The sequence below is a fragment of the Chaetodon auriga genome, chromosome 21, assembly GCF_051107435.1.
Source record: "Chaetodon auriga isolate fChaAug3 chromosome 21, fChaAug3.hap1, whole genome shotgun sequence".
In the NCBI taxonomy this organism is placed as follows: domain Eukaryota; kingdom Metazoa; phylum Chordata; class Actinopteri; order Chaetodontiformes; family Chaetodontidae; genus Chaetodon; species Chaetodon auriga.
In genome coordinates, this window is record NC_135094.1 from 11,824,589 (window position 1) to 11,837,624 (window position 13,036).

General features: G+C 44.0%; 1 protein-coding gene across 6 annotated transcripts in view; it reads left to right on the forward strand.

Annotated features, from left to right (window-relative positions):
• The window catches only part of mllt10 (MLLT10 histone lysine methyltransferase DOT1L cofactor), a 40,863-nt gene that overhangs the window by 12,912 nt on the left and 14,915 nt on the right, over positions 1-13,036 (forward strand). For all 6 annotated transcript variants that reach the window (XM_076761447.1, XM_076761444.1, XM_076761445.1 and 3 more), the window contains 4 exons: positions 5,313-5,408; positions 5,722-6,058; positions 6,915-7,133; positions 7,782-8,264. In XM_076761447.1, coding sequence (XP_076617562.1) covers positions 5,313-5,408; positions 5,722-6,058; positions 6,915-7,133; positions 7,782-8,264 — 1,135 coding nt within the window. The remainder of the gene's footprint in view (positions 1-5,312; positions 5,409-5,721; positions 6,059-6,914; positions 7,134-7,781; positions 8,265-13,036) is intronic.

The following is a 13,036-nucleotide window of genomic DNA, read 5'->3' on the forward strand; positions in this document are numbered from 1 at the left end:
AGACAGCCCTCAGACCTTACCCTCTCTATGCCTTCAACCCACGACTGTGACTCCATCAGAAACATACGCCCTCACTATGACACGCTCAAACTGTGGAGGGACAGACAAATACACAGTAAAAGCGTTGATCAATAATCATTTTCAGTGGCTCTTATAATGACTCCATAACAAGCCTTTATGGACACAGTCTTTGAATATATTGGCGGCACATTATTTACAATTATTTACAAAGTGGAGTCTCAGAAGGCATATTTGCTTAAATCAGAAAGGTAAATAGAAAAAGAGGCGTGTGGGAACGTATGCTATTGATGAACTTGATTTGGGCTGGGGTCTTGACAGTTGGGAGTGTAAAAATGTGGCCCACCTCAAAACACATCAACGTGTCCTTCAGTTCACCTAAACAAGGCCTTTAATATCACAGAAATCCTTTAATTTGATGCTGGTATGACTGCAGCCCACATACACCCACTCGTGCCACCCACCAGCCTCTAATGAATGCTACATTAGTGTGACTTAATCAGTCACAGCTGTTAGCAGAACATGTAATCACAGGCTGTGAAAAATCAGAATTTACAGGAGATGTCAAGTCATTTGTTCCACTTTTTGTTTTTTGTCATGTGTACCGAGCCCTTGTCTGAGCAGAGGACACGACCCCAACGGCAGCTGAATGAAACCTATCATTATCAGGAGGCAGCGTGATATAATAGTCACAAACACTTCTGCTCGAAGACACCGCATGTCCAACTTTTACAGGACTATAATAGAGTATAATAGGTGCAGTAGGTGTTAGAGACATTGAACCCACTATGGTACAAACACGACTGTCCCTTTACTGTTGAGCTGTTTAGAGAGGGCGTAGTTTTCTGTTCAGTGTCATTGATTCTCCCCACCAAACTCAAGAATGTGCCCTTTTTGCACAGCACTTTGAAAATGCATCCATCCTCACTCCCTTCTTGAGTAGCGATCACTGGGATCCAGAGTTGACGGGATCCAAATATTGAGTTTGTTGTCGGCGTGTGAAGTCAGCGTTATCAAGCGCTTACGGCAAATAGGATCGCCGCAAAGTGAAAAACATGGCGCTCATTAGATAAAACAAGCAAAGACAAATATGTAACATACTCAGACATGTGTGTGTGTGTGTGTGTGAGTGTGTGTGTGTGTGTGTGTGTGTGTGCGTGTGTGTGTGAAAATATTTTAGCCGAGGAAAGACTTGGTCCAGACCACCTTAGAAACAAGAAAAGGAGCCTTTCTCTTTAAGAAAGGGATGGTTTAAATCTGCATCAATGCAATATGAACCAACAGTGAAAGCAATTCTTACAAAAAGCGTCTTGATCTTAATTACAAGTGGCTGCTGTGACTTTCTAATTAAAAAACACTGAAAACCTTTTAGCTGCCTGTTTTTCTATGTACCGTATGCCTCGCAAGTTTCGAGTCAGCGATAGCAATCTTATGAATATAAACAGTTACAATAAACAAGGATTTTTTTTTTCTCTGAAGATGCACTATTGGTGTTTTCACATTGAGGAGTGAATGGATGCATTTTGAAAGTGGCTCTTGGCCCTCCAGCCAGCTCCGCACTTCTAAAATCAGAGGAAGTCGGCCCCTCCATCAAGCTCCTTACTGTCGCCTGAATGGTGTAAAAAAATAACTTCTCCACTTCCTCTGAATGAGATGCTCTTGTTCTGATGAGATGTTGCATTTACTTTTAAACGTGTGATTATGCAGATTAGAGATGTTGTCGATGATGCTGTGCCAATAAGACTTTGGTGTTTTGAGTTTCCATCTTGTTTTTCAGTTGTAGTTCATTGTTTTCGATTTAGAACAAGCATGAAAGAAGACAGCAGAATTTTCATTCCCTGTTCATTTATAATGTAATTAGTGGCGTCCAAATAGAGCTTTTAGCATGTTGTGTGACATTTTATCTGTCATTTTCTCAAACAATGCCAGATTCAGCATGATTGTGTGTGCGTGCGTGCGTGTGTGTGTGTGTGGATTTGTCCACATACTATTGAGCCTCTATGCCCTGGCTTTTGTTAATACTGCCTTATTTGCATCAGTTAGAGTACCTCTTTTCTTTCTCTCTCTCTCTCTCTCTCGCTCTCTCTCTCACACACACACACACACACAGACACACACACAGACACACACACACACTGTTTTCTCTCTCTCCATCCACATTCCAGGGTCAGAGATCAGTAGGCTCAGATTTGTGTGTGTGTCCACACATGCATTTGTTATGTGGTTTAGAGGCTCAGATGTATACCCACCTCATGTTAGAGCCTGCAGTCAAACTACAGCAGGGGCTAAAAGATCCCCCACTCTGCCCGCTTAGAAAAGGCCTGCAGGAAACACACACACATCCATACATACACAATGTCTGGTCAGTAATCCTGCAGGAAACTGCACAGGGGAATTCCTGCCAGGCCAGGGCGGATTATTTTCCCCCTTACTTCCTGTTCCTCCGTTTCCCCCCCCCCGTCTTCCCTCTCCGCTCCTCCTCGCCTCGGTGTCTGCACCCTCTCATCTTCCTCCTGAGGCCACTGCATTGACTTGTGAACCATTTAGAATACATTTTATGCCAAATTAACAGGCATTACTTTGTCATTGATACAGGCCATTTATTGGTTACGTAACAATGTTAGTTTAATGAATTTAAATTTCTTGCCCACGATCATGACAGCAAGGAAAGGTACAAGCTTTTGAACAGTGTGCAGTTCAAAAAGCTGTTTGATTTAATGCAGTGATGAAGCTTTTGAGTTATCAATTAACCATTTAACAGTAGTTTAGATAATCTAATAATTTCTATGTAATTTATCAATTAAAAATGCCCTAACATTCTGTGTTTTCCAGCCTCTCAAATGTGAACATTTGCTGCTTTTCTCTTTTGAAGTAACATTTTTTCAGGCTTTGCACAATTGTTTGGGCAAAATAAGCAATTTGAAGATGCCGGCTTAGGTTTTGGGAGTTCTTTATGGGCATTGTTCACCATGTTCTGCAGATGAACTGATAAGGAAAACCCCTAATTTAATACATTCACTTTTAGTGACTAAATGCAAGAAACCAAAGACATTTGCACTTATTTCCAGGAAGAAAAGAGAGTTATAGGGAATAGTGTTCGTCTGCTGAAAAGTCCCCCACTTTCAGAGCCCCGTGATGACGATTCGACATAGATGGAGAGGCTTCAGCCCACTGTTGTGCTGCTCATTGCTGGGGAGTTTGTTGATAAATAGATGTGGCCCTCATCCTCTGCCACCGCTTATATTTACCCCACACAGTCTCAAAGAGCACTCGGACATGTCAAATGATCAGGCTGCTAATGGTCAGCGACAGAGAAAGAGGGGAAAGGACACGCTGAAAGGCTTTGTCTCTGCCTGTATAATCAATTGACCTGATTGATAAGGGTGTGTCAGGGTTACATTGTGTGTGTGTTGTGTTTCCCACGCCCAGTGCTTTGGGTCCTTCTGCGTGTGTGTGTGTGTTATCCGACCCTCTCAACTCAGCCTCTGTCCATCAACACCTTCCTCTGGAATGTTAATGAAAAACAACAAGGGAATCCCAAAGAATTTACCTCACTGTCTTTCTCTCACTCTGCTTTTCTCCTGTGTCATCTTTTAAGTCTTGCTTTGTAAAGCTGCGTCGTTTTATGCAGAGCAATGCAGGAGCAACAGCATGTCGGGCTGTAAACTGAAAAGCCTGATTTGGGGAACAGTCCTACAGGGAGCCAAACTGTGATAATAAAGTGACTAGTTTATTGAGCAAAAAGGGAAAAGGGTTTCAGCCTCTGTAATGTGTATTTCTTTCTGTTTTGTATCACTGGTAATTGATTATCTTTGAGTTATCGACTGTTGATCTGACAAAATAAGCAATTTAAAGACGCCATTGGGGGTTTGGCCGTTTCCATTGTTTCCTGACATTTAATGGACTAAACTGTTGACTGATTAATTGAAAAGCTAATCACTGGCGGTTAAAAACAAACAAACAGCATTTTGCCAGCAGGTCAGTCATTACAATCTCATACTTTGCAGCCAAGCATTGTTTAAACCCACAGAAATCTATTTTAAATTCTAGAGAGGATCCCCACGTTTCCAAAAAATATGAAATGTGTTTTGTGGAAATGTGTATAAAATGAACAAACTCATACATAATGTAAATTATATTGTCAGGCTGAATGGAATAACATGATTTTAACAAAATTAAAGCTGCTTAACGGAAAACAAAAGGGAAGAATAATTGCTGATTGCGGCTTTGGTTCCAAGTTGTACCCAGAAACACGCACATAAACCGAACTGTTAACCCCAGAGCGTCGTTAGCCTTAGCGGAAGTCAGCGTGCAGAGAGGTTACAGTGGAGCTGCTATCTCCTGGTTTGACTGATGATGTCTGTTAACTGCCTGTCATAGAGGAAGTCTGGCTAAACTGTCACCAGCCTCCATGCAATCACTCCTCAACGAGACCCTGGGGGCGGGGGAGAAGGGGGAGGGTTGGTTTCTGGTGTTTCAGAGTTGTCATGACACTGAACATTACAAGCATGTTGAGTCCCATGTCATCTCTCAGGATCGCTGCATATTTTCACCGTCCCGTCGAGAGTTCGTGTGTACATGTGTTGCCTGCGTGTGTGTGTGAGGGTCCACGTAAAGGTGCGTGCGAGTGTACGTGCACCTGTGTGCTCGTATGCACGTGCGGAGAGGTGTCGGGCTGCGGGGCGTGCGTCTGATGTGTAAATGCACTCCCACCCAGTCGCCACATCAGGGGTGCGAGAGCAAGGTGGCGGCACGTTCGATAGCGAGGGTGTAAATTGAGCTGTGATTGTCCAAGAAGAAGGATATGATTGGATGAAGCGACGGGACCTTGCGCGCTTCAGTGCAAGGCACTTAGACACACTCTGCCCTAGACTGCAGCGCGCTGAATTCCTGTTGCCTCCTGCCCCTTTTTTTATCTCTCCTCTGTCACTCTCTTTGTGTTTGTGGATCTCCAAGCTTTCATCTCAGACTGCGCCTTTGAAATGCAATGCTCTCTCTTTCTGTCAGCCACACACATTCTCCCTCTCCTGCGCTTACATCCTAATATCTCCTTTAGTTTGTTTTATTTTCTGCCATCTCTTTGGCTTTTATCTTCCTCAGAGCTCTTGGGGTGGTCCAGTATGTCTCCACATTCAGTATTTTCCCAGTCTTCCTAAAATGCAGAGGAATATAGAATCGTAGTTGTGGGATGTCTGTTTTTCGGTGTCTGTCTTTATTCCTCTCTTCCCTGTAACATGTCTTCAGCAGCTTCACCCATCTGTTTCTCCTTTTCTTTCACTTTTGTCCATGCTCAGAAACACAAGGAGCGGGACAGACACAAACCAAAACACAAGAAGACCATGGACATGTCGCCCTCCCTCGTCCTTCCAAACATCATGGTCCCGGACAAGGTGAGGCTGCTCCTCCTCTTCCCACTCCTCTGTTTTGGTGAATTGTGACTGGGCCAGTTAAATATTACAGCAGGGGTGGCTGGTTGACTTTTTTTCTTTACCTTAATTAACCTTTGATATTCGTCTTCTTTATCTCTCACACATTCTAATCTCCTGCTGACCTTTCTCCCATTTTTGGTCCTCCCCTTCCCATCCGGCTTTGTTTTGATAATTTTGTTTCCCTGTTCCGGTGCTTCTCATGGTTCCTGTCCTCCCTTTCCGTTCAACCATAATTCTTCATTGTGCTTCCTCCCTTTCCACCTCCCTCCTCCAGACCTACAACAGCAGCAGCTCAGGGGCAGGTGTCCCCTCTCTGCCGGCGCCCTCACAGAAGCGACTGGACGACGGCACCGCCCGCTTCACCAACGCCAACTTTCAGGAAGTGTCGTCCGCTCACTCCGGCGGCGGTTCCAAAGACGGCTTGGCTGCAGACGCTGGGAAGGCAGCGTCTGAGGTGAAGAACAAGAAGAACAGTGGTGGAAGTCATGCGGTGGGACAGAGGGGCGGCCGCAAGTCTCTCACGTCCTCAGGGAAACCCCTCCCCTCTGCCGTGGTCACCATGGCAACCTCCTCCACGTCTGCCTCTGCTTCCACCGGGCCTTTTCACCAAGGTGAATTGATGGCTGCAAATAGTCCTGCATGTTAATTTTCCCACGCTGGGAATTAACCCCGCTGTTAGATAAGTAGAAACCTGGTGTTCCCGCTCTGCCCAGCCTCCAAAAATCCACCACCAGTGCAGCACAATTACAATTACAAAAATGTTATTAATACCCAAATAAGAGTGTGGTTCATGTGTATTAGTTGTGCATTTATGTGTGTGTCATGTTACGGATTCTGGCCCGGCACCAGACTTTTGTGTGTGGCCGCGATAACAGTGGTTCGTCTCGACTGGCCTCTGGCTCCTGTAATCGGGGGCCTTGTCTGGGAAAAGACCAACACACACACACACACACACACACACACACACACACACACACAGAAAGAACGAACATGTGGGGAGGTCAGGACCTCAAAGGAGTCGGTGCTCAAGCTGAGCTCCTGTGTTTTGTACTATCAGAGCCTTGAAGTCCTTGTCAGGTGTGTGTTTGTTCGTGTGTCGAGCAGAGAAGTAGTGTGTGTGTGTACGTGTGTGTGTGTGCGTGTATCCATCCATTTGTGTGCTTTCAAGGCAGTTGGTCTGTTACATGGGAGGACTACATGATGAGGGAGGGCTGACTGTACAGCAGATAGAGAGCGACAGAGCAGATAAAATGCTTATTTTGGTTATCGTGTTTCTGCTGCTCCCATGATGATGGAAGGGGGAGTCGTTTGGAAACTTTTCCAGCTGTAATGTGTGTTTCCTCTGTGTTGTTTTTCCTCCTGGTCTCTCTCTCATCTCACATGTCCTTCCTGTCTCTCTCCACTTCTGCCCGTCTCTCTATTTTTCCTCCTCATTGTCTGTTTTCCACCTGTATTTCTTTCCTCCAGGCCTCTTGTTGACCAGTGCCAGCAAGACGCCCTCTGCTCCTTCCTCCTCAGACTTCCTAAGCTTCTCAGATTCATCGTTGCGTCCCGGGGGTGGTACAACCTTCTCGTCCCCACCGTCTTTCAGCAGCTGCCTTGTGAAGCCGAGCTCAGAGGGTGGAGTTTCGGAGGGAACTACGACACTCTTCGGTTCCCTGATGTCCGCCACTACGGCTTCTGCGGGTAACAAACGTTTATTTACGACAACAGTGTTTCCACATTTTTTGGTCTCCTTATTACAGTGATGCCTTAGTTTTTAAGGCATGTTTCCACAACCATTTGTCAGATTCAGCACAAGGACAAAAAAGAAGGAAATGACTTGGATGCTTCCACAGAAAACTCGTGTTACAAACTGCAATGAGAAGTATGAAAGATGCAGACTTTCCCCATTATGAGGGTTTAACCAAAGACACTCATCAGGCTGCATTTTTAAGCAAATATTCTCTAGTTTCAGTGTCTGAAATGTGAATATTTGCTCTTCTTCTATGAGAGTAAACAGAATATCTTATGGTTTTGGATTGTTTGTCAGACACAACAAGCTCTTTAGGTATGTCAGTGTCTGTTCAGGGAAATTGTGATTTGCCTTTTTCAAAGCCTCTAACATTTCATAGACCAAACGACTAATAGATTAATTGAGCAAGCAGCGTATTAATTAGTAATGAAAGTAATCGTTATTTGCAGCCCTAATTTACAAGAGAGCTGATGATGCAGGATGTGCTTTCCTCTTAAAGTAGATTCTTTGATGGATCGCATGCAGCAAACCACAACAAAACACCAAGAGACCGCGGGCTTTATGCTTAAATATTCAACTCTGCTTTCTTATCATTTCAGTGGGCGGGAAGCTGTATGAGAATTCCCACAGTCACACAGCTAGTGAGACGACAAGCCTCGGTGGGTCCACTGGCTACAAACGGTCCCAACCCTCCAGCTCAGGGCCGGGTATCGGAGGAGCAGCGGCAGGAGGAGGGGAAGATGGGGTGAAGAAGAAAAAGAAGGGCAACTGGCGAAACAGATTTGGACCTTGCTTCACCACAGACGTGAAGCCTTCAGAGGCAGCTCCCTCCCTGACTCTCCCCACCTCCTCCACGGCCAACACCGCCTCCTCCACCGCCTCCCCATCTTCCTCCTCATCCTCGACGCTCTCAGGCCGGCCGGGCTTAGTTTCCAGCAGTGGATTAGGAGTGGGGGTTGGGGGAGGAGGAGGGGAGAGGGGGCTGGGGGTCATGGGTGTCAGCGGTGGGATTCAGAAGTCCCCGTCACTCCTCAGGAATGGGAGTCTGCAAAGCAACAGCGGCTCCGCGACCACTGGGCCAGGTGAGGAGGACGTGACGAGTCAACACACACAAAACACAACAGTGATGGGAGCGCTCAGATCTCACAATGAGAAAAACTCCCAGACCCTGTATTTAGGAAATTATCTTCACAATTTTGCTGTAGCAGAAAAAATTTATGAAATTGTTGTTAGCAGCTAAAATTGAGGAAACAGGCTGGTGTAATTTAAGATTTATCGTCAGATAACGCCCAGACAGACAAAGACAAAGAAGTTGGGTCCCACCGTGGTCACCGCAGTGTCATCAAAACGATTCAAAGGGAAGTGGCTCATGTGTGCCATTGTTGGAGCAGGTTTTGTTCCTCGCGTCCAGCTCCTGGCTTGTGGAGCTTTGTTGCCGTTTGCCGCTAAATGCTGATGAATGAAACAGAAAGTGTTCGTGGCTCCGAGCGGCAAAGTATTGACATTACCAATCACAAATGGCGAGGATTTGACAAACCTTTGCGATTGGCTCCTTGTGTGCATGTGTGTGTATGTCAAAGCGCGGGTCTATGTGTTATTTGCCCACACACGTGGAAGTGGTCTGTATATTTTTTTTTTCCTTTCCCATCGTGTTCAGTTGCTTGGCAACTGTCTTTATGCTTTGGAGTTCCCCTCTGCTGATGGAAATGGCTCAGTTCAGCCCCCACATCCCACATCTCCCCTTTCTTCCAGAATTACCACCCTTTTGTTTCTCTCTCCTGCCTCTCAGCTGCTCTACCTGCTTTCTGCTCTCTCCTCAAATCCTCCTCTCACCTGTTGATGCTTTATGCAGTTGATGGTGTGCATATGTTTGCATCTCCAAATGCAAATGAGGCAAAGAGATGCTGTAATTATGCTAATGTATCTCACTGATCATTAAGATCAGCTGATCCGACGCTGATCACCAAGTTATACATACGGCTGTTGCATAAGAAATCCTCATGTCTGTTACTGGGCCTATTTTAGATTTTTAATGATTCCTAATTGTAGAATAGTAATATATATATAGTAATATTTTTTTCCAATTCTGCTTCCCTTTTCATAGGAATTAATGACATCTTTTTAAAGTATTTGTCCTTGACCTTCAAAATCCAAAATAAATTGGATTGGACTGGATTTAAGCGTCCATAGAAGACAATGATTCTGGAGTAATATCTTGTTTATACTTGCACTATAGTTCTATACACATGAGGGATGCTGTGGTTGCTTAGAGTGAAACAGCACGCTGATTCTGATCAAAACATTTGTTGCTTGCTGTGGTGTGGTTGTCTCGATCCAGGGTTTTTTGATACCTACCAAGGTCTTTGTCTGCTTGCGTGTGCATTCAGGTGCAGAGTTGAGTTATTTTACAGTGTAGCCGTCCTGCAAATCTGTCATTCAATTCAGAATTCATTATCACAGTTTAACGGGGTTGATTGTGGATTGACAGAAATTTCCCTCTACATATCCATATTGTTTTCGCCAATTTTACATCACTGAGAGGAAAAGTGGTGTTAAAGCAACATGAAACGCAGTAACAGTATAAAAATGATTGCATCCTTGCAAACCCTTTAATTTGTTGCTAAGTGTTGCTGATAGTTTAAGCGCACGCTGTGCCCATCCCTAAACATTAATATTCGGTCATGCTTTCAAAGGTGTGTTTCGGGGATGTTTTTTATTTTCGGGGCTTTGCGCGTTCGTTGGCGAGTCAAACCTCAGGCCTGGTGCCGTTTGCCTTGTGAGTCTAATTTTTTGCAGCAGTGGTGGTTGAGGATAATTTTGTTTGTGATTCCACGTCCATCTGAGTTTTTGGCGCTTGTGATTTTCCCTACAGCAGTGGCAACGTTTCTGACCACAGCTGGTGAAAGAAGATAGGGGAAACAAAACGGTGGTGGTCATGTATGGCTGTGCGTTATATGTGTGTGTGTGTGTGTGTGTGTGTCTGTCTGGGAATCATGTGTTCTTCTTCCTACTGTAAATATTTAGTTGAGGGTTAATGCAGGGCAGTAATGGGGAGGATCTCGGCGTTTATCTCCCGCCCTCCATCCTGTCTGCTGACTCCACCGTGCTGATGGATAGATAGTTAGCCTGATACATATGTGTTGGAGGGTGGGGAGAGGCAGGGGGTTAGATTTTGGCTAGGTTAATGTTTGACGGCAGGGGGGTCACTGATGGGGCGGACGAGCTGGTAGAGCGCAGTGGGGGAGGAACGATGTTTGGTGGACATTAATTTATTCAGGCCAGTGGGAGTGTGTGTGTGTGTGTGTGTGTGTGTGTGTGTGTGTGTGTGTGTAAAAGAACGAAGCAAGAAAACTTAAGATGCTTATTATTGCTGTTGTTTCATACATTGATTTGCTTATTTATGTGATGTTTTTCCTTCAGCTGCAGTTTTTCTTCCCTTGTCTCTGTGAAAACATCATTATCAGCAGCTTGGTCTCACTGCAAAGCACGTGAGAGGAAGTTGTGAAAACCAGGGAAATGCTCAGTGAACAGGGTTTCATTTAAATACCAAATGAAGCTTGTTGGCAAGATATGAAACCTGCATTTGAAATTCCTCCCTTACATCCTTATTGGTTAAGTGCGTACATGAAATTTGTTTTCTCGTGCCAGTTAAACGCTTTTCTGCATTAGAGGAAATTATTTGGAGATTCATAACTAAAAAATATTTTTGGGCACTGTGAAATTTTAGGTCACAATTTCAGCCTTTTCATGATGTCATAAAATCTTTTTAGCTTATGGTTTTAATGGTTTTGCAATTCAGTGTGAGGCACTAAAAATATGCACCGGGCTTGAAAATATTTTTGGAGGACAGGGAATTCATCCAAAAAAAAAAAAAAAAAAATTAAACAGTTGAAGTTGCAGAAAAACAACACACACACACACACACACACACACACACACACTCACACACTCACACACTCGCATTATGCAGAAAACCACACATCTGAAAATTGGAGACAAACAGTCCCAAAGTGACAGCTCTTTCATGTACATTAGAAAAAAAATGCGTGTGTGTTCCTCATCAGTAAACTATGCTGAATAAGTATAAGGCTAAAAAAAAAAAGAGGATATTTTCAGTTATTATTTACACCAGTTTAATCGCCCCTCCACGTGAAGCCTGAACGTGTTTTGTATCTGTCAAACTGCACATAATTGCAGAGACTCCTGAATTCAGTTGTCTGCTCAAACTGTTGATTCTGCAACTCATGAGGCTTTATGAGTCTACAGCACACCTACGTAGATTTTGTGATGCACGCATACAGACAAGCACGCACATGCAGACATGGACACACACACACACACACACACTCACACACAGTTGCATTGACTGCCCTCGATGTGGCTCTGCTCCCTCCACACATTGCCGTGATGTTTGAATACATTTCTGTTCTGTTGGTGATAGAAAATTCTCAGAATAACAAACGTCTTTCTGTCGCCGCCATGGTGTTCAGCGTTTGTCTCCACATTCCTTTTTTAAACCACGATTAAATGACCGACTGTGCAGCTTTTTTTTTATGTGTTTTTCTAAAAAATAAGCCGCATGGCCGCAGCGTTCAGCATCGCCCTGCTGCTTAGGTGGAAACGTCCTCTGAAAACAGCATTTGGAGCAAGGTCTCAGTCAAAACACGGATTCAGCTGTTAAATTAGAGTGTGATGCCATCCACTCGGTTTTTAGATTGGACTTAACCCTCCCTAAACAGACAACATAGATTTCCTATGGAGATAATACCAGCTTGAACTAATCAAGGTGGATATTTTTGAAGCTTACAGGCGTTCTGAGCAGGAAGGGAAAAGGAACAGGGAGGGCGAGCGATGGAGGTAGTTGTGCTTCAGGGGTTTAATGTTATTGATCACACAGATAGGGTATAAGTTTTATAAGCTCAGGCTTTGTGTGTGTGTGTGTGTGTGTGTGTGTGTGTGTGTGTGTGTGTGTGTGTGTGTGTAAATTTGGTCTTCGTCTTTTCTTATCCAAGGGGAAGTTTTAATTCTCATCAAAAGCTGAAATCAAATCAGAATCAGTTTGTCTGTCAGTCTTTGGTATATTTGAAGTGTCCTCACCACAGTATCTATGGAAAATTACATTTTTTTATGTAATTTGTTTTGTGAAGTTTTATTAGTTCAAGGGTTGCAGAATTTTTTGAGGGCGCACATAATCCTGCTTTTCACTTAAAACCTGAGATTCATCACATTTAAAACAAGAAGGTTTTCACCTAAAAATGCCAATAATTTAAGATAATTGAGTAAGAGAAAAATAACAGTTAAACTTTTTAATTTTAAAAATATGACCAATTTATATATTTGTTTTTAAATTGTCTCAACGATTTAACTTGGTTTGTTTAATTTAGATATATAGTTCAAAATACCATATTATGTTTTTTAATTCAAGCGTTCCTTATGGAGCATTGAAAACACAGCGCACACAGACTGCGGTTTATGAACGTCATTCAGTTTTGAGGCATTTTGGATAACCTCTGTATTCGTGTAGCATAAAGTCAGGATGCATTCGAGTCAACCTGTGTTTTTGCCCTGTTGCTGGCACAGTTTTGCTCCATCTCTTTGTGCGTAACTCTTCTCATCAGCGGTTCATCAGCTAAACTCTGACAAACTGTTGGTTTGGCCTCTAATCCAGCTGCTGAAAATCTTGCAGGAGCTCGTGGCCCCTGAGTCACAGCAGCCCTGCTTTGAGTATCAATTTTTCTGGTGCATATTACAAAGCGTTATAAATAGTATGTAGGCCCATGTAGTCTTCGTATCTCTCTCTCTCTCTCCGTCTCCCTCTCTCTCCCTCCACCCCTCCCCTCCTGGCACAAAGATC